The sequence below is a fragment of the Sus scrofa genome, chromosome 14, assembly GCF_054392235.1.
Source record: "Sus scrofa isolate SSC_HxYL_T2T_F1_AM1 chromosome 14, Sscrofa_HxYL_maternal_Yorkshire_Landrace_v2.0, whole genome shotgun sequence".
In the NCBI taxonomy this organism is placed as follows: domain Eukaryota; kingdom Metazoa; phylum Chordata; class Mammalia; order Artiodactyla; family Suidae; genus Sus; species Sus scrofa.
In genome coordinates, this window is record NC_139396.1 from 112,928,150 (window position 1) to 112,953,399 (window position 25,250).

At 38.9% G+C, this 25,250-nt stretch overlaps 2 protein-coding genes across 44 annotated transcripts in view; both read left to right on the plus strand.

Annotated features, from left to right (window-relative positions):
* Positions 1-6,269, plus strand: part of ZFAND4 (zinc finger AN1-type containing 4) — a 70,464-nt gene extending 64,195 nt beyond the window's left edge. For 8 of the 14 annotated variants that reach the window (XR_014825492.1, XR_014825493.1, XM_084992571.1 and 5 more), the window contains 2 exons: positions 754-871; positions 1,852-2,829. Coding sequence is in view for 9 of the 14 variants with exons in the window: in XM_084992571.1 (XP_084848697.1) it covers positions 754-871; positions 1,852-1,987 (254 nt within the window). In the remaining 5 variants the exon portion in view is untranslated. Of the gene's footprint in view, positions 1-753; positions 872-1,851; positions 2,830-6,014 lie in introns of those variants that run through there. The other 6 variants (XR_014825495.1, XR_014825494.1, NM_001302672.1 and 3 more) reach the window with 5 other exon arrangements.
* An 11,644-nt stretch (positions 6,270-17,913) lies between these two features.
* The window catches only part of MARCHF8 (membrane associated ring-CH-type finger 8), a 142,139-nt gene continuing 134,802 nt past the window's right edge, over positions 17,914-25,250 (plus strand). For 17 of the 30 annotated variants that reach the window (XR_014827513.1, XM_013983459.3, XM_013983467.3 and 14 more), the window contains exon 1: positions 17,914-18,545. The gene's annotated coding sequence lies outside the window, so the exon portion shown is untranslated. The remainder of the gene's footprint in view (positions 18,546-25,250) is intronic. The other 13 variants (XM_013983460.3, XM_084996542.1, XM_084996532.1 and 10 more) reach the window with 1 other exon arrangement.

The following is a 25,250-nucleotide window of genomic DNA, read 5'->3' on the forward strand; positions in this document are numbered from 1 at the left end:
CAGATCCAAGCTGCGTCTGTGACCTACACCACAGCTCACGGCAACACCAGATCCTTAACCCACTGAGCAAGGCCAGGGATTGAACCCACCACCTCATGGCTCCTAGTTGAATTCGTTAACCACTGAGCCACGATGGCAACTCCCCAGAATTGCTTTTTAAATTTGAGAACTGAGTTGACTTAAAATACTTAGAAAACACGGGGGGGGGGGGAAATACATGTTCTGTTCTCTTTTTGTTGTTGTTATCTTTAAAATGAACAAATTGAAGTTTTGAAAGAATAAATAACTTGCTCATGGTTTGATGATTTTAGTTTCTGTTGTGTAATCATGATATTCTGGTTCTCCTTCTTGGTATAAAAGAACAGGGTGATTGTAATATATATTATGTTGTTTCTCAGAAGCCTCATCAATTTCATTTTGAACCAGACATTTTTCTTGATTCTCTGTCAAAGTTTGGTATACTTTATATGTACTGATTGACCTTAGAAATAATCAGAAAAGTGGTGTGTACAAAAACCTAAGTCCTAAAAATATGTCTCAGTCAGTAGAAACCTACAACGTCTTAAAGAAAATGACAGTTCCAGTGCATCTTCACTTGCAAACTCCGTAAATAGTTTTAGCTATAAAGCCCAAATTAGTTTTTTATGATATAAAGATCTGCGGTGACAGGAATGTGTTTTACATTTTGCTTAATAGTGTTTCCCATTTAAAATTTCATGTCTGTGTTAATCAAGGTGTCCTTTCTCTAAACAGGAGAATGTACTCATCACCTCCCACCTGTGAAAGCCCCTATTCAAACAAAGAAGAAAACAGCAAAGCATTGTTTTCTTTGTGGAAAGAAAACTGGACTGGCTACTAGCTACGAATGCAGGCAGGTTGGCTAGCCGAAAAGCTGGGATGCTTTCTTTGTGGTGACCCAGCATGGGGATACAGTCTAAAATATTCTTTAAATTGCCTATTCATACCATCCTTAAGATGATATTCAAATAGCAGCCCTTAGATGAGCTCCTAATTGGCTGAAGTAAAGAACAAGTAGACAGCTCTGAGTTTCCAGACCCAAGAGATCCTCCCCTGCTCTTTAAAGTGGGAGATATAAACCAATGAAGAGTGTACTTTCTTTGTCTTACAATAGATATACTTGGTTTTCTTTAAATGTAGCTTAGAAGAACCCCTCCTCCAAGATTCTACTTTAAATTGAATAAAAAGGACTAAATTTAATGTTGTATAAATTACAATTATATGGTATCTTTATTTTAAAACGGATGAATAATATGTTTATACAGATAATGAATTTTTCTACCCATAATTATTTTATTCATTAGCACTGATTAATATGTTTTAAGGTCAGTGTCTGCCCTTAGGTTAAGGCCAGGCATCAAAACAAAGCTGCTTCTTTTTGGAGTGTACTCTGTTCAGATGGAAACAACTTATCTTGTTGCTAGAAATACTTCACAATCCTTTCATGGCCTTAGGATTTTCTTATGAAACTGAATTTCTCAAAAATTCAGAGTTCTCCAAGGTTTACTAGATGTAAGAGGCGTGAGAGACATATTTATTAGCTTTTGTAATTCTACTGCTTCATAAAGATCTATACCCTGTTTCATTCCAAAAGGGATTCTTTATTATTAACGTTCATATTCATGGATAATTGTTCTTTTTTTTTTTTTTTTTTTTTTTTTGGAGGGTGTTGCTTGTGCTTGTTTATAAGTAGAAGGGAAATGTCAGCCCTGAAATTGCTAAAGAGAACAAAAGGGCTCCTGTTGGGCTACCCAAAGTCAAGTTTTGGTCTCCCAAAGAAATGAGGCTTTTTTAGAAATGTGACTATTCACATAGACTTTTTCTGTGCTTTAGATGTGGAAACAACTTCTGTGCATCTCATCGCTATGCAGAAACTCACAGCTGCACATATGATTATAAGAGTGCAGGGAGGAGATACTTACAGGAGGCAAATCCTGTGGTTAATGCACCAAAACTTCCAAAAATCTAACTCTTGCTCTGCGCATGACTGTTCTGCATGAGGAATCGTATTACAATGACAGAAGAAAAATCGTTTAGACTGCATTATTTTTGTTCGACTCCAAAGATTTGCCAAATAATGAAAGCATATAATGCATACCATTGGAAAATGAAAAGGCTGCTGTAATTGACATCTTTATTCTTTGGTGAATCACAAATTTTAAAAGTAGTTTAAAAATCTTTATAATGATTTAACTTTGTTATTGCATGTCTTGTGTTAAGTATTTTATATTTGATATTGCAATTTTACTGGACAAATCTTCAAAAGATGCACTTTAGGAAGTTAACATTGACCATGTAACCAGCTTTTACATTATACAGAAATGAGCTGTCATGTAATGGCTCTACTCAAATCTACAATTTTTTGTGGGGGTGGGGTGGGTGGGGATTAAAAAAAAAATCCCATATGTGAAAGTTTATTGCGTTTATTGGCAAGTTTCTTTTTATGTCAAGCTTTTTATAAAAAAGAACATTTGGTTTTCCAGTGTAGTTTTGACATATGTTTCTTCCATATTCAGATTGGCATTCAGATATATATCCATTCTATAAAACACATCATGTTAATCGTAGTATATATTTTTAAATACTACTTTTTGAATGGTAGTTTTACAATAGAAGATATCCTACTTGTTGCCATTAAATACAGAACACAGCTTTTCAGTCCTTGAAAAATGGTTATATTTGAAACATGGTTATATTTGAAACATGGTTATATTTAAAACAAAAATCTCACAGCTTTGTTTGTTTTTCTTGTATGTTGAGTGCTATTACCAGAAGAAATTCAAATAAATATTCTGTTCCATTATGATATTATTTGATTATTTACAGTAATTTTTCTTTCTAAATACTTAAAAAAGCCACTTAATTAAATAAATCAGTAATGTATTATACTTGGAAAAAATAGAAAAGTATTCTTTTTAGGGTTGAAGGACCCTGCTTCCCAGATGTAGCTAATATACCATTCCAGCTTAGGGGAGGCCACTTGCTTTATGGCAGGTTAGTTGATGCTGAACCCTGGAAAATAGCTGGCAGGCATCCCCAGTAGACTCTGTAACTCTAGCCCAACCGAAGTGGGATCTGCATGGGTATCAGAAGGCCAATTTAGGTGCTTCACAGGGCCTCTTTCTCCATGCATGACTGAATGAACTGGAGAGTCCTGTTATCCTTCCTCTACTTCCTGTAAGAGTAAATGTTGAGTGGGAAAAATGCCTTCATCTCTCCGAAGGCATTCTCCTTCAGAACAAGAAGGGAATACATTTACAAGAGGGAAAGACAAAAAATTAGTGGAGTAGTAATAGGGGGTGCTGGCATACTTTTTAAGGGAGGCTATATAGGCTAATGAAAAATATTTTCATCTATGTTGGGTAGTTCAGTTTTTTCTCCCTTTAGCAAGACAACTTGTGTGTTAGGCATTTAAAATCTGTTACATGGATTGGCTATTATATGGATTAGCTGCTGAAAAAATGCACCAATATATATTTATTCTATAAGTAAATATGGATATCTAGGACATATTTGATATATGCATAGTACACTATACTTTTTCTTTTTAGCCACCCCCCCCCCAGCATATTGGCATATGGAAGTTCCCAGGCTAGGGGTCTAATTGGAGTTGCACTTGCTGGTCTTCGCCACAGCCACAGCAACGCCAGATCCAAGCCGAGTCTACGACCCACACCACAGCTCAGGGCAATGCCGGATCCTTAACCTACAGAGCAAGGCCAGGGATCAAACCCACAACCTCATGGTTCCTAGTTGGATTCATTTCCGCTGTACCACCATGGGAACTCCAAGTTTAGTGAATTTTAATAATTCACTAATAATTTACAGTGAATAATAATTCACTAAAATAAGGGGATCTTATTTTATTTTTGTCTTTTGTCCTTTTAGGGCTGCACCTGTGGCATATGGAGGTTCGCAGGCTAGGGGTCTAATCCGAGCTATTGCTGCCGGCCTAAGCCAGAGCCACAGCAACACCAGATCTGAGCGGCGTCTGTGACCTACACCACAGCTCATGGCAACACTGGATCCTTAACCCACTGAGGAAGGCCAGGGATCAAACCCGCAACCTCATGGTTCCTAGTTGGATTTGTTTCTGTTGTGCCACAACAGGAACTCCAGGGAATTTTTTTTTTTAATGATTTTTTTTTTTTTGGACTGCTTTCATGGCATGCTGAAGTTCCCAGGCCAGGGATTGAACCCATGCCACAGCAGTGATGATGCCAGATCTTAACCATTAGGCCAACAGGGAACTCCCATAGCATGAGAATTTTAAAATACTAAGATGTTTTAACATTTTATCATTGTGGAGGTATTTAATTATAAAAAAGAAAGGATTTAATTTTCTGATATGTTTAATACAGCTTTATGCCATCATGATAGGTAATTCAGTCTTGTATCTAGCAATGTTTTACAAATTATGACTCCTATACCACTCCTGGAACATAAGATAATTTTAAGTGGTATATGGATGGATGTTTTAAAGTAACTATATGTTTTAATGTGTATCAGAAAAAATGTAATTTAAGTTGAAAATAAATTGATACAGGTTGAAAAAGTTGATAGAAAATTGACAAGCCAGGGTACATATATAACAGATCATAAAAGTAGATTCAAATGACTGCAATTTAGGAAAAAAGTTATGTTCTTGTTTTGCTTTGAAAATTATGTTAAATTTGTTAAACTTTTAAAGTGACCGATGAAACTAAATTACATGGTTTTTAAAAAGCTATGTAAGGATGAAAAATGAAAGTAAAAATTTCACCATATACCTACCTCCAATCTCTTTTAAAAACTTCTACTTTAGTTTTTCTGGTACATACCATCATAAGACTAGCCAATATAAATAGATGTTATTTTTTGATACTCTGTTACTACATGTAAGGAATTTAGCATAACACATTACCTCAAGTCTTTTTTTTTCTTTGTCTTTTGCATCTTTAGGGCCACACCCACAGCATATGGAGGCTCCCAGGCTAGGGGTCGAATCAGAGCTACGGCTGCCAGCCTATGCTACAGCCACAGCAACGCCAGATCTGAGCCTTGTCTGCCACCTACACCACAGCTCACAGCAGTGACAGATCCTTAACCCACTGTGTGAGGCCAGGGATTGAACCCGAATTCTTATGGATACTAGTTGGGTTTGTTAACCACTGAGCCATGACGGGAACTCCTACCTCAAGTCTTTACTTCTCATTTTTTTAGTGCATTAATCTGCTCATGCTGCCATAACACAAGATACCACAGACTGGGTGGTATTCTTCAACAACAGGAATTAGTTTTCTCACAGTTCTGGAGGCTAGAAGTCCCAGATCAATGTCCTGGTGAGATCTCTCTTCCTGGCTTTCAGAGAGCTACTTTCTCCCTGTGTAAGAAATGGCCATTCCTCAGTGTGCACACACGGAACTCTGAGGTCTCCTCCTATGAGGACACTGATACCATGGGATCAGGGCCTCACTCTTATGACCTCATTTAATCTGAATTATTTTCGCACTCCAAATATGGCCACACATTGGGGGTTAGGGCCTCAGCATATGATTTTGGAGGAGACGGGTAACATTTGGTTCATAATGGTCAGTTATTTTTAGTTATAGTAGTTATGTCAAGTTTTCTCACTCCTCTGCAGTTACCCTAGTCAGCTTTCACCTGAGCTATTGCAGTAGCTTCCTAATGGCTCCTGTATTATCTCTATCCCCTTCATAATCCATTTTCTACACTTCAACTGTAATGAGCTTGTGGAACAAAAAATTGATCGTATCAATGCTCAGAATGTATTAGTGACATCTTGTGTCCTTGGAGTAAAGATCCAAATCCTTAACCCTTCTTCCCGGCATGGCCTCTGTGGTCTGGCCCCCATCTTGTTCTCCAGCCTCATATTGTACTCCTTTTCCATGCTTTCTGGGATTTGCCCACACTAATTTTCTTTTAGTTTTCTGGGCCTTTTTTTTTTCCTTGTTAACAACCACTCTTTTTTTTTTTTTTTTTTTTTTTTTTTTCAGATGGCAACTCTCATTAATTCCTGAAGGAAACCTTCCCTGATGTATCCCTGTCTGAGTCAGTACCCTTCCTCTTATAATTTGGCTTCATGAAATCTAGCACATTATTATCTTGACATTCGTGTGATCCTTTGAATTGCACAAGATGACAAGTCTGTGAACAGGAGTTGCCCTCCTGTCCATCTATCCATCCTTGTTCCCAAGCATTACATGTAAACCCTCATTAAATGTTTTGTTGAATGAATGAAAAAACTTTAAGAATGTACTAATTCTCTTTAATCTATCAGCTTTAAGTGATCTTATGGCCTTTTCTCTTGTTGTTAAGTTGATTTTAAAATTGAAGGCAGTAGGTTAAAATATTACAATTATAGAAATATTATTTGTTGAAGATCCAAATAGTATGATAGGATATCTTCTTTTCCACAATTCAGTGTCACTAAATATAGATAAAATGCATTTTCCCTTAATTCCTTTCTTTTGCTCAAAATTATGCTGTTTTATTTTTATCCCTTTTTTTATGTAGCTCATAGGGTTTTTTGTTTTTGTTTCCAATTGCTTTTCTTTTTTCTTCATGTAAATGTACTTGTTCTTATCATCAGATTAAGAATGATCAGATTCTGGAGTTCCTATCGTGGCGCAGTGGTTAACGAATCTGACTAGGAACCATGAGGTTGCGGGTTCAATCCCTGGCCCTGCTCAGTGGGTTAAGGATCTGGTGTTGCCGTGAGCTGTGGTGTAGGTCACAGATGTGGCTCAGATCCCTCGTTGCTGTGGCTCTGGCGCAGACCAGAAGCTACAGCTCCAATTAGACCCCTAGCCTGGGAACTCCATATTACGCAGGAAGCAGCCCTAGAAAAGGCAAAAAAGAAAAAAAAAAAAAAAAGAGAGAGAGGGAATGATCAGATTCTTAATCATTAGTTCATTGGGAATTATTCTTTTTTTTTTCCCACTGTACAGCAAGGGGATCAAGTTATCCTTACATGTATGCATTACAATTACATTTTTTCCCCACCCTTTGTTCTGTTGCAACATGAGTATCTAGACAAAGTTCTCAATGCTATTCAGCAGGATCTTCTTGTAAATCTATTCTAAGTTGTGTCTGATAAGCCCAAGCTCCCGATCCCTCCCACTCCCCCCCTTCCCATCAGGCAGCCACAAGTCTTTTCTCCAAGTCCATGATTTTCTTTTCTGAGGAGATGTTCATTTGTGCTGGATATTAGATTCCAGTTATAAGTGATATCATATGGTATTTGTCTTTGTCCTTCTGGCTGATTTCACTCAGTATGAGGGTCTCTAGTTCCATCCATGTTGCTGCAAATGGCATGATGTCATTCTTTTTTATGACTGAGTAGTATTCCATTGTGTATATATACCACATCTTCTGAATCCAATCATCTGTCGATGGACATTTGGGTTGTTTCCATGTCCTGGCTATTGTGAATAGTGCTGCAATGAACATGAGGGTGCATGCGTCTCTTTTAAGTAGAGTGTTGTCCGGATAGATGCCCAAGAGTGGGATTGCGGGGTCATATGGAAGTTCTATGTATAGATTTCTAAGGTATCTCCAAACTGTTCTCCATAGTGGCTGTACCAGTTTACATTCCCACCAACAGTGCAGGAGGGTTCCCTTTTCTCCACAGCCCCTCCAGCACTTGTTATTTGTGGACTTAGGAATGATGGGCATTCTGACTGGTGTGAGGTGGTATCTCATGGTAGTTTTGATTTGCATTTGTCTTATGATCGGCGATGTTGAGCATTTTCTCATGTGTTTGCTGGCCATCTGTATATCTTCTTTGGAGAAAGACATTCTTCACATAATCCTTTACCTTCTGTTCTAATTTAGTCTGCTTTAATTATCTTTTATTTTGAAATATTTTCAAATTTACAGAAAAGTTATAAGTGCAAAAAAAAAGAATACTGGTAGACCTTTCGGATGACTTAGCTATATATATTTCATCATATTTATACTCTGAGTGTCTGTAACCATTATCATTAGTCTTTTTATGAACCATTTGAGAGTAACATGTAGACATGGTGCCCAGCCTGTGGTAAATATTCCAGTGTGTATTTCCTCTGAATAAGGACACTCTCCTATACCACTTCCAACTCTTATGAAAAAGGAAATCAGTATTGATTGTTGTAATGTTACCTTCCAGTGTTAAAGACCCCATTCAAACTTCACAAACTTCCACAACAATGTTTCTTTTTCATCTCTGGTTCAAGAGCCTTGAGCAAAATTCCATAGCAGGCCTAGGAGATAGAAACTTTGAGTCCTTCTTGGTATGTATGAAGTTGTCCTTTATGTGCCCTCACAATTGATTGGTGGTTTGGTTGGGTCTAGAAGTTTTTGCCCTCAAAAGTTGAAGGCATTAAGCCACTGACTTGTATATGCAGTGTTGCTGATGGAACTCTGATGCCAGTCTGGTACTTATGTCTTTGATAGTAAGGTGGCTTTTTTTTTGTTTGTTTGTTTGGTTGGTTGCTTCTAGAGACTTTAAAGGTTCTGTCTAAGTTTTTGGATGTTTGAAATTTCATTTTCATCCATTTTACTTGACATTTGGTGTGTCTATTTGTTCTGAAGTCTCTCGACATTTTCTATAGCTTGGGATTTTTTTCCCCCTAAAAAGCATTGCTCTCTCCTCTCCATTGCATTATTCTCTTATTATGGAAATTCTGTTAGATGTTTGGTCCCCTAGACAGATCCTTCATTTGTGATTATTTCATTTTTAACCATTTAAAAATTTTAAAACATACAGAAAAGTAAATATACACAAAATATGTACAACTTGGTGACATCACAAAGCAAATCTCTGTGTAACTACTGCCCAGGTTAAGAAATATTACCAGCACCCTGGAACCCATTCCTGCCTCCTACCCTTTCCCAATCACGACCCCCTCTTCTCTAAAGGTAACCACGATCCTTCCTTGCTGTGGTAGCCATTTTTTTTTTTTTTTTTTTTGCATTTTAAAATTGTTTTACCACCTAATCTGTATACTTGCAGTTTTGCTTTACAAAAAGAAAAACCTTTACTTAATGGCATTGTGTAGCTTGCGTTTATCTGGCTTTTTTCATTCAGTGTCTTTTTTTTTTTTTTTTTTTTTTTTTTTGTCTTTTTGCCTTTTCTAGGGCTGCTCCCATGGCATATGGAGGTTCCCAGGCTAGGGGTCTAATTGGAGCTACAGCCGCCAGCCTATGCCAGAGCCACAGCAACGTGGGATCCGAGCCGCATCTGTGACCTACACCACAGCTCATGGCAACTCTGGATCCATAACCCACTGAGCAGGGCCAGGGATTGAACCTGCAACTTCATGGTTCCTAGTCAGATTCATTAACCACTGCACCAGGAGGGAACTCCCTCATCCAGTGTCTTTTTGTGAGACTTCTTTGTGTCGCATGTAATTTTTATCATGATATTGTATTCTTTATATAACTGTGCCACAATGTATTCTTCCATCTACTGTTGATGGAATTTGGGTTGTTTCCAGCTTTCAGTACTACATACAATGCTGCTATGAACATTTGTGTGCATGTCTCTTGGAGCACAGGTATATACATTTCTTTTGAGTCTATTAATTCTACCTAAGAGTAGAATTGCTGGATCATGGATGATTATTGTGTTTGTTCAACCTATTAGATGATACTAATGAATTTTTCAGAGTAGATTTTTCCAACGTATCTCTACTCATAATTGAGAGTACTCCTCTGTTTGACATTCTTATCAGTACTTACTGTCTCTCCTTTAGTCATTCCATTTTGATTGACGTTTGTTTACTTCTCACATGTTCCTGCCCCACTCAGCTTCCCTTTCCACTAGCTTCAGGATACCTTTCTTTGCAGCTTTAAGAGTGGGGGCATGGAGTAGGTCCCAGCCTTGTACAGAAGAGGGTCTCCCCTGAATGTTACTCAGCTTTGACTTCTGTGTCTCTGGCCCTGGAAGGCCTGGTTTCCCATATGCACTTAGTGTAGCCAGGATTTCAGTGCTTTGCTTATCTCTTTGGATGCATGCTTTCAGTTAGATTTTAGCCCAGTGATTCTTGAGAAGCTTGCCAGTTGATTCTTTTTTCTTCTTCTTTTTATTTAGGGTCGCACTGTGGCATATTGAAGTTCCCAGGCTAAGGGTTGAATCACAGCTGCAGCTCCTGCCTGTGCCACAGCCACAGCAACACTGGAACTGATGCTGAATCTATGACTTATGCCACAGCTTGCAGCAGTGCTGGATCCTTAACCCACTGAGCAAGGCCAGGGATTGAACCTGCATCCTCATGGATACTAGTCAGGTTCTTAACCCACTGAGCCACAATGGGAACTCCCCTTTGATTCTTTAAGAATATGTATTTTTAAAAAATTTTGTGTAGAATTTCAGTGTGAGGAGTAGCTCAAATAACCTAGTCAACTTTATTTCTCGAAACTGAAGCTTTTGTTTTTAGTTGAATTTCTTCTTGGATTGTTTGCCAGTGTTCATTTGCTTGGATTGTTTGCCAGTGTTAATTCTTTCTTTTGTGTTATTGATTTTTTTTCAAATATTTGGTGATTTTGTACATGGCTATGAAGTCAGAATGTGACTGATTAGGGTAGGTAGAGGCCAAGGATAAAGGTGGAAGTATTAACTTATGTGTACTTGATGATTGTACTTTATCAGGTAATCCTCTTTTGGAAACTCATTCATTCAAATATTTATTGAGTGCCTTCCGTGTGAAGGAGTTATAATTAGTTGTTTGGAATCTAGGTGAACTTGACAGATGGAGTTTACATTGTAATGCAGACAGACTTTAAACAACTAACCATGCCATTATTTAATTATAAGTTGATAAATATTATAAAGGAAAAGTATGTGGAGCTATGCACATATTCAACAGAAGCACCTGATCTAGTCCAGTACTCTTTAAGTCAAAACCTCTCAAAGAGTAATAAATGATAAATATCTAGGAAAGTGGAAAATGAGAGGCCTATGAGAAGGAAAAAAGACGTATACATATATATTCTCATAAAGATTTTTTTCCTAGTAGGGCTTTACCTCTTTTTTCAGGAAGGGGTGCCCTTCTTAGAGACTTTGGCCTTCATTCAATTGACCAGAACCCTATCAAAAGGGTAACTGGGAGATCGAGGTTTAGCTTTTCCATTATGGCCACTTTTTAACTTTTAGCTCATTTCTTTTTATTGCTTACTAATAATTGTAGGGATCTATTTCATTGCTGTGTTAGCTGAAGAGCCTAGAAGCAATAACATCCTATTAGCAATGAGCACACCTAACATTCAGATCTTGGTTTCTCATACTATGAAGGACAATACCACACTTCCTTGGAGAAATAGTTGATTCTAGGATTGAAATATACGAAATTTCTTGTAGTGCCAGAAAATAGGAAGTGCTGGGGAAAAGAAAAAAAAAGGAACCCACACCAAAAACCTACAATAGTGATGGAGTATGTCAAAGGGACACAGCAGCCATCTGCAAGAGCTCCCAGTGGCCAAACCTGGAACAATTTGCATAATGAAATATAGTGACATTGGGTTATAACTCAGAGTACAACACCAATATCCATGAGTCTACACTTATATAAATTAATGTTAAAATGATGGAGAAGAGGGAGTTCCTGTCGTGGCGCAGTGGTTAACGAATCCGACTAGGAACCATGAGGTTGCGGGTTTGATCCCTGGCCTTGCTCAGTGGGTTAAGGACCCGGCGTTGCCGTGAGCTGTGGTGTAGGTCGCAGACGCGGCTCGGATCCCACGTTGCTGTGGCTCTGGCATAGGCCAGTGGCTGTAGCTCCAATTAGACCCCTAACCTGGGAACCTCCATATGCGGTGGGAGCAGCCCTAAAAAAGGCAAAAAGACCAAAAAAAAAAAAAATGATGGAGAAGAGACTTATCTCCTATGCAGAAGAATTATGTAGATAGTCCTTCCTCAAGGAGGAGGGCATAACTCCCTGTGCCTTAATTATGGACTGTGCTTAATGACTTCTTTCCAAGAGTCTAACACGGAAAGGGGGGGAAAGAGCGACTTTACAATAGAGAAACCTGATGAACACCACCTTAGCCAGGTGGTCAAAGTCAGTATCAACAACAATGTTGATAGAATGTGCCCTTGATAAGATGTAGTGAGAATGGCACTTTACTTCGGCAGTCTTCCTGTCAGAAACCCACAACACCTGTTTTATTGTGAGAAGTTTTCATGGGACAATTACCAGTTGAGGGACATGCTGCAAAACACCTGACTTACCCTCCACAATACTGTCAAGGTCATCAATAACAAAGTCTGAGAAACTGTCACAGCCAAGAGAAGCCTAAGGAGATGTGATAACTAAATATAATGTGATGTCTTGGGTGGGATCTTGGAATAGAAAAGGGGTGTTAGGTAAAAACTAAAGAAATCTGAATAAAGCACAGTCTATACCATACTAGTATAAAGTATTAAGAGAAGAAATTGGGTGTGGGATAACTGGGACCTCTTTTTGCAAATTTTATGTAAGTCAAACTATTCTAAAAATAGTTTATTAAAAACAGTGCAAAAGAAGTAGAATAGACTAGCTAGTAAATGCCTTAATATATTTGTTGTAGACATAATAGGTCTAGTCAACAGTAAAAAGCAAGATGAATTTAACATTTTTGTAGATAGTAAAATGGGACAAATAGTAGGAAATATATGTTTTTAAGTATTAAATATAAGTTCTTAAGTATTTTTTTCCTTTTTAAAAAGTTCACTTTGGAGGCAAGAAAATCCATGTAAAATATAAAAAGTAGACATTTTAAACACCACTTTTAAACACAGCATTTACTGTGTTGTAAAATGCTGTCATTCATTGAAGACTAAAAAATTCTTCACACATTTAAAATTCATAGAATATATTGCTTTATAAATTGTAAATAGTACTTATTAAAATTTGCATAAAACAATCAAAGCTATATTTTACCAGAAAATAGTGATATATTCTTTATTCTGGAAATAAGGTAGACATGTCTCTGTTACCAAGAAAGACAAAAACATAAACTGTCACTAATCTAAAACTTGGGAAAAGAACTCAGAGAACCAAAGGAAAAGAGAAAATAGAAGTCAGAAAAAGGAAGTGAATACTGAAAATTGAACAAAACTGCACTTATCCTGCACTATTTCAGCCAAATTTATATCATTACCTTAAGGAAGAAAAGTAAATCAGTAAAATTAGAAAAAAGAAGTTTAATTCAGAAGAATCTAAAAACTATTAGGGAAAGTTAGCAAAATGAGTAGAGCCCCAGAAAGATTTTCTTTGAAAAAAATTTCATTTACATACAGTATTCAGCCATTCGATAAATATTAGTCAAGCATCTGTTAGGTGTTAGGCGCTATGGTAAATGCCGTGGATGTAGTGTTACTAAACACATAAACATCTCTGCTTTCATTGTGTGTTTACATTCTGGAGGAGGGAAACAATAAAAATAAATATTCCAGGAGTTCCTGTGGCTTAGCAGTAATGAACCTGACTAGTATCCATGAAGACAAGGGTTCGATCCCTGGCCTCGCTCAGTGGGGTAAGGATCTGGCGTTGCTGTAACCTGTGGTGCAGGTCACAGATGCAGCTCGGATCCCACATTGCTGTGGCTGTGGTGCAGGCCAGCAGCTGAAGCTCCAATTTGACCTCCTAGCTTGGGAACATCCATATGCCACAGATGCAGCCCTAAAATATATATATAAAATAAATATAAATATGCCAGATGGAGTATTGGTGTTGGGATATATTTGTTTACTGGGGTTGCCATAAGAAAGCACCATAGACTGAGTGGCTTAAACAACAAATTTATTTTCTCACAGTTCCTGAAGCTAAAGTCTAAGATCAAGGTGCTTTGCAAGTTGGTTTCCTTTGAGGCCTATCCAGGCAGCCGTCTTCTCCCTGTGTCTTCACGTGGTTTTCCCTTTATGTCTTAATCTCTTCTATGAGGACACAAGCCATAAAGGATTAGAGCTCACCTGGATGACCTTATTTTACCTTAATTACCTTTTTCAAGGGCCCTGTTACCATTCAATACAGTAATGGTCTGAGGTACTGGGACTTAGGACTAAACATAGAAATTTTAAAGAGACCTAATTCAGACCATAACAGATGCTATGTTATGTCTTGAGTGACATATGTACCCCTAAAGCTCAGTGGTTTAACACAACAAAGTTTATTCTTCACCCTTGTGAAATTCAGCGAGCCAGGCAACTTCCCTGGGCAGCTGCCTGATGAGGTGACTCAGTGATTCAGGCTGTTTCCGTTGTGTGGCTTTGCCAATGCAATATGTGGTTTTCACAATTGCTGCAGCAGAGGAAGATCGAGCTGGAGGGTTGCATGGTGGCTTCTATATGCTTTTGCCTACAAGTATAGATGCACCCTTCTCACAGCCTATTTGTCAGGGCTAGGCATATGGTTCTACCTAATTGCAACTGTTATGGGGGTGCGGAATGGATATTACACGAGCTGTAAATGTTTCTGCCACTGATGGTAATAAGTGCTAAGAACAAAAGCCAAGCAGAGTAGGGTGACAGATACGAGTGTTATTTTAGAAAGGGTGGTCAAAGACAGCCACTCTGAGAAAGTTACATTTAAGTAAAGTCACAAAGGAAGTGAGGAAACGGAGGAAAGTGTTCTCTGCCTGATGTGAAGAAATAGCAGGGAAGCCTGGTGGCTGGAGCAAAGCAAGTGAAGAAGATGATAGGAAATAAACGATTACATCATGGAGGACCTATCAGGCAAGAACTTTGGATTTTATTCCGAATTGGGAAAATAATGGGGGCTTACACAATTGAACTTAAGTTTTGAAAACTTACTCTGGTGATTATATAGAAAAAAAAGAGTCAGAGTTCCTGTCATGGCACAGTGGAAACGAATCTGACTAGGAACCATGGGGTTTTGGGTTCGATACCTGGCCTCGCTCAGTGGGTTGGGGATCCGGTGTTGCTGTGGCTGTGGCGTAGGCTGGCAGCAACAGCTCCAATTAGACTCCTAGCCTGGGAACCTCCATATGCTGAGGGTGCAGCCCTAAAAAGACAGAAAAGACAAAGAAAAAAAAATGTAGGATGTAAGCCAGGAAACAGAAAGGGATAGCAAGCTTCCATGCGGGGAAGCACCAGGCTGGGGTGGGGATGTAGCACTCTGCTATATGATCTTCACCCCCGTTCCCAAACCACCAGCATCATCTCTCCTTCTCCTCACTCTCTGCTTATTTTATTAAACTATGAACAATTGGAAAAGAAATTCCACATGCATCAAGCAGAAAGTCTACCAAGCTTTTTGTACTTGCCAGCTCACGCCCAATGTTCACTTACCCACAGATGATCCCTCCAGGGAATGAGGATTTTCTCTCTACAGTTGTCACTCTCTTTGAAATCGATCTTTCCTCATCACTGAACCATTTCTATTATCCTATACATATTTAAACAGAAACCTTAATGCCCACATCTCTTGCCTGCTGTTGTCCTATGCCCCTGTTCCTCTTCATGGCAAAAAAGAAATACACCGACTTGCTGTCCCCATTTATTATCTCTAAAATCAGGCTTGTTACCCCACCACGTGGTCATGTTCTCAAGCTCTCGATGATCTCCAAATTGCCAAATCCAAACGTCAATTCTCATTTTATTCAACTTCTCAGTACCTATGACGAACTTAGGCCTTTCCTTCTCCCTGAAACATTTTCTTCACTTAGCCTTTAGGACTCCTGTGTTTTGTTTCTCCTCTTACTTCTGGCTGCTCCTAAGTTTCCTCTACTGAGCTTCTAATCTCTCAAGTGCCACATGACCAGCCTCTGGATCTCTCTCTCCTTTTTTATCCCACCAGCAATTATGCAATTCATCTCCCAGGTCAGTGACATTCAAACTGTAGGCTACACCATTATACAGTCAAAAAAAAAAAAAAAAATGAACTAGGAGCAGAAGTTTTTTTTTTTTTTTTTTTTGCTATTTCTTTGGGCCGCTCCTGCGGCATATGGAGGTTCCCAGGCTAGGGGTCCAATCGGAGCTGTAGCCACCGGCCTACGCCAGAGCCACAGCAACGCGGGATCCGAGCCGCGTCTGCAACCTACACCACAGCTCACGGCAACGCCGGATCGTTAACCCACTGAGCAAGGGCAGGGACCGAACCCGCAACCTCATGGTTCCTAGTCGGATTCGTTAACCACTGCGCCACGACGGGAACTCCGGAGCAGAAGTTTTTAAAAATGGAACAGAATAAGGTAGAAGAGAAAGGGAAAATTTGCTTCTTGAAACTTTTAATTATATACATATACTTATTTGGTCAGTATGGAAAACATATTTTGTATCCTGGGTTGATGTCAGAAAGTATGAATGAAAGTTATATTCTGTGTGATCTCATTCAATCCTGTGGCTTTAATCCACTGACCAATTTATATCTTTGTATGTTCCCTTGGAATTCCAGTGTATTCTATCCAGTTGCTTATTGTACTGTGTTGGGCACTTCAAAGTGTTATGCAAGCATTATTTCATTTCCTCTTCAAAACTGTTCAGTAGATATTATAGATGGTGGAGAAAGAGGCTCAGAAGTGTTAAGTAAATTGTCTATACAATAATGAGTGAGACAGGGCTCATCCTAGCATTGCTTCTGAGTACAGCCTAACTTATGATCCCTCTGGATTTACAAAAGGTTCTTGGCCACTTCCTATAGAATGGCAGTATTCCACGTCCATAGATCAACCATCTATTTTGCTTCCCAGACATGCTTCCTAGGCATAAAAGTGTACCAATGGAAGATACCGTTCCTGCCTTCATGAACTATCTGTTCCCAGAGGCAGTAAGAAAAGGTCAAACAGGCCTTATAACCTATTTTCCATAGAAAAGATGAATATGCACAAGATTCAGCACTATATTTTGTACTCTTTGCAGGGCTGCATTCTAGGTGTGTTCAAGAAATGAAAATGATGTTTGACCTTGTCCTATTGACCTTGAGGATTTTTTTTCTTGGCTGTTACCTGCAGCAGCTTGATGTGGGATCTCTGGCTGCAAGGGTAAAAGTGCAACATCCCAATCACTAGACCACCAGGGAACTCTCCTGGAGGATATTTTGAGTCCACTGTTTTGACCTTGTCAATTTGTTTACAAATAGGTAAGTATGCAAAGTGATCACAATTGTATGGAGGAACATGCTTATGAAATAGATCACACCTGGACAACAGAACAATTCTGGAATATTTGAAGGTATTTGCTCACAATTCATTCACGAATTTAGTAAAAAATAATACAAACTACTCATCTTTTACGCAGTTCATGATGAATATTATGGGAGAAATTGTCGGTAAAGTTCGATCTAGGAAAACTGGACTTGGTAGAAATAGTTGCTACAAACAAAGTGACAGAGCCATAATCAGGAATGTTTGATGTGGACAAAAGCTGAATGCCAAATCAAATATTTATTTAGATATGTTTGTATTTACACATACAAAGGCTAATCATGAAAATTAAAATATAGTTTAAAGTAAAAATTGTAAGTTTCATAAGCTTTCCTCACACGCTTTCTTTGATGGGGGCTGGGAGAGGTAGGCTGTGGACCTTCACTCTATCTTAGCAGACGCAAACAAATGTGTTCTTAAGGCTCTCCCTTCCTCTGCAAGCTTTGAAAAAGGAAGTATTTTCCATTTTTTTCTCCAAGTTCAACAAGATAAGCCAGACCGAATTCCCTCCCCCTTCCAAAACACGAATAATAACAGGCAGTCCGGCTCAGGGGTCACTAAAGGACGAGGCCAGGGTGGCGGGAGTCGTTCCTCCTCCTTCAGGTTGGTCAGGGCGACAAGGTTGTCACCTTCGCACCGTAGACTGCGAAGCCGGAGCACAGAGGGAGCCAGCCGCTGCTATCAGCGCCGCCCCTGGAGCGCCATCGTCGCCGAGCAACGCCTCCGCCCTCCCCGGGCCGAGCTCGTGACGTATGCATCACGTGACGGGCCAGTCGGCGTCCTCCCGCGGAGGGGTGTAAACAGGCGTCGCGGTGGCCCAGCTGCAGCCTTGCTGCGTCCGCATCTCCCGCATGCTTCAGGCGGGCGGGGGCGACCCCGCAGCGAGCTCAAAGCCCACCTGAGGTAACTCCTGCGGCCTCCAGTTCTGCTTTCCCGGTGCGGCGCGCTGCAATCGCTGCCCGCCGCTAAGGAGGCCGGCCGAGCCCCCGGCCACGGCAGGGGGTGTGGCTGCCGGCTGTGCCTTCTGCGACAGGTGGGCCCATCAGGGCAGCTGCCCAGACCCGGGCTCCGCACTGCCTTCCGCGGCAGAAAAGCGATAGCGACCCCGGGCCGTGGGTTCTTCCGCCCCGGCTCTCTAAGGCTGCCCTTGGGCCAGGCCGAGCCGGAGCCGCAGGAGCCCTCGGGCGCTGAGGGCCGGGAGCTGCCAGCGTGGAATCCCAGTTGAAGTCCTGCACCGGAGGGGCTGTGAGATCTTGGGCTAGTCAGCCCTCCCCTCGGCCTGAGTTTCCACATTTGAAAAATGAAAGTCTGGACTAGGTGATTTGTGAGGACCTTCCCCTTCTGACGTGTGTGATCTTGAGAGAGACTTGCATACATGGGAAGCTGCCAGAGCGAAAGCATAGGTAGATATTTTGACTTTTTAATTGCTCAGTTTCTGTCTGTCTTTCAGTGTTTCCGCTGACACGATTGGGATTCTTGTTCATTGGGGTGAAGTTGTTAATGGAAAACTTAGAGAAAGTCATAATGGTTTATGTTATTGTCCCTCCCCCCACCCGCCCCCAAGGCTTTAAACAATACAACGGAACCTTCTTGCCAAAACCTTAATTAGAAGCCCAAATCTGTCAAAAAGATAAAACCAAAACCTGTATCTGCCTGTCTTCCTCACCCCTTCTCCGCTCGTACTTACCCCTGAGGGACCCCAGAGATCACAGGTTGGAAAGTGCTGTTAACTAGTGAATGTTTTGTGTATTTGTTAATTTGATGGGATCCGGGAGATGAATCCTTTGTGTATGTGAAGTTTTCTATAATTTTTCCGTTATTATTTTTCTATCCGTCTGACTGTATGTCATGTAGTATATTAAGCATATATACTGGAATAAGGCCCCAGAATTTCCTAGAGAGACCTTACTCTTTCCCTCTTTTCTTGCATCCTAGTCCCAGGGAAGTAAGTTTATTTTGCCGAAGTGAGACCTCATGACTGCTGGTTTGGCGGCTCAGGCACAGAATGGGAATGGAAGACTTTTTGCAAGACTTTTATTTGAGACTAACTGAATCCATTAGGGCGCTTCCTCTGAAAGTTAGGAAAGATGGGAAAGTATATGAACTAAAATCGTTAGAGTCATGGACTAATGTGAACATATTACAGATTTTGAAACCCTGGAGCAAGAGTATTTTTGGATTGTGAGAGATCTAGGTTTGGTAGAAAAAGAGTTTCATGTAGTGAGTGAACATAAGCAGAAGCTGAGGTGGTGGTGAGTAGGCGAAAAGATTATCAGGAGAATTTTTTTTTTTTAAGAGAAATACATAATTTCCTAATTTGTTGTTTTTAAAAACTAGAGTAGATACGTTTACTGAAAACTCACAGTTTGATATTAAAAGAGGGGAACTGTACTCTGACAGCTTGTCTGCTTGGTGCTTCTGTGAGGGGTGTGAAAATCAGAGGTGGAGGGACCAGGAGTGGAACCCAAGGTGAACCTAGTGGAATATGTTTTCTCTTTTCAAAGCAACCCACTTCCTTGATCTTTGGTTTAGGTTTAGACAAGTCACTTCCCTTCTTTGGGTCTCAGTTTCTGCTACAAAGTGAGGAAATTGGATTGATTTTGGCTTCCCGTAGGGTTGCCAGATAAAATACAGAACATTCAGTTAAATCTGAATTTTAGTAAACAGTGAATGCATTTTTTTTAGTATAAGTATTGCATAGGGCACGCTTTACTAAAAAATTCATTGCTTAATGTGAAATTTAAGTTTAACTGGCCTTACTGTATTTCTGTTTGCTAAATCTGGCAACCCCAGCTCCAACAAAAAGTTTTGTCTTCTTTAAATTAGCTTCAAGAAGATATTGTAGATGCATAGACAAGAGTGAATTGATTCAGCCAGTCAAGGCCCCTTGGTTGTTATCAGTAGCATTATCTAGCTGTTGAAGAATAGATCTGTTTCACTGTGTCTCTTTTTTTCCCTTCCATGTGGCAGTTCCTTTTCTGCTATAATCACATAGTGTTTAGGTTTATACTTTTGGTAGTAAACAATTTAAATAACTGAAAGGAAAGAAAGTTGCCAAAATATTAAAAGTGACAAATTTGGGTCATCAAATGACATATGCCATTTTTTTCTATAAAAGATACTTTATAATCCTATTTATTCTTCAGTTGTGGTTGACCTCAAGGCATTTTCTAAAGTGGTGGACTGTTCTGGTGGTAAATAATCCTTTAGGATGTTCTTAGGCCTTTGGCTGCATGAAAATATGGAAATGACTGGTATATATGCTATAAACCTTTAATTTTAACTATTTGTCAGTTTTATATTTGCTATAATTTGAAGATTTTCAATGTTGAGATTCTTTTTCAGGGAGTGTAATTTTTAATTCCTCATTTTTGGAATTTTTTTTTTTTTAAACTAGGCCTGATCTGGTTTCATTGCTTAACTCACTCTGAAATTCCTGACTTTTCTAATTAATTTATTCATTTAACAGTCTACAACAACAAAAAAATGAGTGCCTTCCAAGAGCCAGGTTGATGAGGTTGATGTGTTATTTTAGTTCTTCGGGTGCTTATTCTGATAGAGGAGTTAGATCACATGCAATCCAGGGATAATGTGATGAGGGCCTTTAAGTGATACAAATGCTATGGAAATTGAGAGGAGGATCAGTGCCCATCATGTTGATAGATTGTATGGCAGAACTCCTTGAAGGAGGTGGTATTTAATCCAGGTAATGGTGGTTAAGGTAAGGTGAGGAAGACAGGTTTACAAAAAGGTGGGAAGAAGCGAGAAAGGGCAGGGGAATCCACCTGCTCAGTTCTACAAAGCATACACGTGGTTGGATTGAAAATAGTTGATACTATTGTTTACATGTAGTTTTTGATTCACTCTTCATCTGCATTAAGTATCTTAGTATGGAAGTACTTCAGGGTGTATCTATTATTAGATGCACTTCAGATGTCAGTGGAAAAATGTCTATGAAATATGTCATGCATACAAAAATGTATAATTTGTATATGTAAAGCTAAAAAAATACACCTTTACCATATCATTGAAACCTTCCGGATTGGACTCCCACTTCCTTCCTCTCAGAAGTCACCACCAGACTCAATTCTGTATCTACCATTTCTTTTCTTTTTTTGATAGTCCTTACATGTATATATGCTTCTAAAACATTGTTTATTTTTGCATATTTATGCAGTTGATGTAAATGGAATCATGCTATGTATATTTTTTTCCTGTGACTTTTTCCACTTAGGATTAGGTTATTGTATTTCATCCATGCTGTTTTTTCCCCAAGGTTCCATCTGTGCTGGTTTTTTCCAAGTGTAAGGATTTCCCTGAGGGTAAACACCTAGGTTTGGAGTTGCTGCTTGTAAGTTGTGCATATGTGCAGTTGTACTAAATATCACCAAATTGCTTTCCCATGTAGTTGTGCTAACTTACTCTCCTACCAGCAGTGTATGAGCGCTCCTGTTGATGTCCTGTCTGTGTGCTCCCCAGTGCTCAGAATGAGCAAAATGATACATCTAATAGTTTGGGTTTCTTTGTAGGATGATGAAATATGCTAAAACTGATTGTGGTGATGTCGCACAACTCTGTGAAAAATGCCAGAAACCATTGATTTTTATACCTCAAAAGGAGCCATTGGTAGAAGGAAGGAAATTAAGAAAAAACTAACAACAAAAAAAAGATGCTGTGAACAGTCCTTTGGAGAGGCCAATGTGGTAGGGGACTAAGAGTTGCCCATAGCCACATGAGTGAGCTTGGAGGCAAATCCCTCTAACCCCCTTTGTACACAGAGCCAGGCCTTCAGATGATCCTACAGCTAGCTTGATAAATCATGAATCTGAGGTACCTAGGTAAGCTGTATCTAGATTCCTGACCCATAGTAGCTGTGAGATAATAAATGTTCATTGTTTTAAACCACTGAGTTCTGGAGTAATTTGTTATGCACAATAACTAATGCATGGGCAGCAGTATTGCATTATGTGTTGCCTTTAATCCTGGTGCTGTGGAAAGCTGTGATGGTTACATTAATAAACTATAACCGACTCTTTTTTGATGCCTGAACAGGTCTTGATTTTGCCTTCATTTAAAAAATTTTTTATTGAAGTATAGTGGACTTGCAAAGTTGTGTTAGTTTCATCTGCACAGCAAAGCAAATCACTTATATATATATATATATATATCCATTTCTTTTTAGATTCTTTCCCCATATAGGTTATTACACAGTACTGAGTAGATTCGCCTTTGCTATACAGTAGGTCCTTGTTACCTACCTATTTTATATATACCTATTTCATCATCATTTTGTTAAACACAATTCATGACTAGGTAGTAATAAAATTTTTTTTTTTTTTTTTTGCTTTTTAGGGCCGCTCCCGAGGCATGTGAAGGTTCCCAGGCTAGGGGCCAAATCAGAGCTGTAGCTGCCAACCCACACCACAGCCACAGCAATGCAGGATCCAAGCTGTATCTGCCACCTATACCATAGCTCACAGCAATGCCGGATCTTAACCTACTGAGCAAGGCCAGGATTGAACCTGTGTCCTCATGGATGCTAGTCAGATTCGTTAACTGCTGAGCCACGATGGGAACTCCAGGTAGTAATACATTTTTGAACCATCTTCCAAATTATTGCTGTGGGGATTATATTTATAATAGTTTAAATTGCCGTGGGGATTATGTTTAGAATAGTAAATTTGCTTTATGATAATATAAAAATTTATAATCTCTATGGTTGCATTCTGCATCTTTATCAACCAGGACAGGCCATTTCCAGATCATATGGCATTTATTATATTGTCAGGATCTTCTGGTAACTTTTATATTTGAAATTTATGGATAATATCAATATATCTTAAGCAAATTTATTTTATTATTTATGCCTTAAGCAAAGGCACTAAAAAGTGATTATTGAGGCAAAACTGCAGATCCCTAGAAGGCATTCTTTTCTTAATGGAACCATATGAGGAAGTTAAAGACAATTTTTGTTCTTTTCCTTTGAATATTTATATATTCAAAGAAAGGTTGTATAACTACATGGATAAGGAACTCACAATGAGTTTTGAAACTTTATTTTTAAAAAATTAAGATATGTTTTGAAAGTTTTTTATTTTCTCTGTCCTTTTATTTTTCTTACTTTTTCAAAAATGGAAAGGACGGGAGTTCCTGTTGTGACACAGCAGAAATGAATCCGACTAGTATCCATGAGCACGCAGGCTTGATTCCTGGCCTTGCTCAGTGAGTTAAGGATCTAGCGTTGCTGTGAGCTGTGGTGTAGGTTGCAGATGTGGCTCAGATCCCACATTGCTGTGGCTATGGCACAGGCTGGCAGCTGTAGTTCTGATTTGATTTCTAGCCTGGGAACTTACATTGTTGCAGGTGCAACACTAAAAAGAAAAAAAAAAAGCAAAGCACTTACATTTATTAACATACAAAGATGTCTGAGACATTATTGTATGAAAAATACAGACCATGGAAATGTTCTCCTAAAAGTTTTGTGGTTTTAGCTCATATATTTAGATTTTGACCTATTTGGAGGGGTTAATGGGGTGTGTGGTGTGAGGTATAAGTTTAGGTTCATTTTTTTTCCTTTATGGATACACAGTTGTTTTAGTATTATTTGTTGAAAAGATTATCCTTTTCCTATTAGATTTCTCTGTCCTTTGCCCATTGGATTACTGTGGTGGTTTTCTTGGAAATCTGCTGATGTGTGTGGTCTGTTTTTGGGCTCTAACTCCTTTTGATTTTTATGTCTGTCTATGTGTCAATAACTGCTGTCTTTGTTTTTTTTTATTTTTTATTTAAAAAATTTTTTTTGTTTTATTTTACTTTTATTTTATTTTATTTTTTTTTGTCATTTTAGGGTCGCACCCATCGCATGTGGAGGTTCCCAGGCTAGGGGTCAGATCGGATCTGTAGCTGCTGGCCTACACCACAGTCATAGCCACACACACAGTATCCTAACCGTTTCTGCAAACCTACACCACAGCTCATGGCAATGCCGGATCTTTAACTCACTGAGCAAGGACGGGAATCGAACCTGTGTCCTCATGGATGCTAGTCAGATTTGTTTCTACTGAGCCATGACAGGAACTCCCCTACTATCTTTCTTACTGTGTTTTTATGTATGGTTTGAATTTAGTTAGTATAAGTCCTCTACTCTGTTCTTTGTTTTCAAAACTATTTCATATATTTTAGGTTTTTATATTTTCATAAATATTTTAAAATCAGCTTGTTAGTTTCAAAAAACTTCTTGGGATTTCAGTTTTAATTGCTTTGAATCTCTAAATCAGTTTTTAGAAAACTACTATCTTAATATTGAACCTTCCAATCCATGAATGTTATAGCTCTTTATTTATTTAACTCTTTAATTTCTTGCAACATGTTATTTTAGTTTTTTAATGTACAGGTACTACACATATTTTGTCAAATTTATGTCTTAAAAACCCCTTTATGGGTTTTTTTTTTGGCTATACCCATGGCATGAAGAAGTTCCTGGGCCAGGGATCAAACCCATATCACAGCAGTGATCTGAGCCACAGCTGTGACAGCATCAGATCCTTAACCCCCAAGGCCACCAGGGAACTCCTGTTTTTTTTTTTTGTTATTCTAAATGAGATTAAAAAAGTAATTTTCTGCATAGAAATGCAGTTGGTTTTGTAAATCGCCTTTGTATCTTAAAGCATTTCTAAATTCACTTACTACTTTTAGTAGTCTTTTGGTCAGTTTTTTTAGGATTTTCTACATATACAATCATTTAATAAAGACAGTTTTACTGATTCATTTCCAGTCAGCATTCTTTGCCTTCCTTTCCTCCTTTTTATCTTTCTTCTTTTTTTCGCCTAATTGAATTGGCTAGGACCTTAAGTCCAAGATGATGATAGAAATGATAAGCAATCATCCATATTTTGTTCCCAGTCTGAGGGGAAAACATTTGGTTCTATACACGATACAAAAAATCCCCAATAACTATAAAATTCTTTTAAATGTTAAGGTAGACCTAATAAAAATTAAAAAGTTCTGTACTTTATTTATTTGTTTTTGCCTGCACCCATGTCATGTGGAAATTCCCAAGTCAGGAATTGAATCTGCTCCAGAGCAGTGATACAAGCCACAGGAGTGAT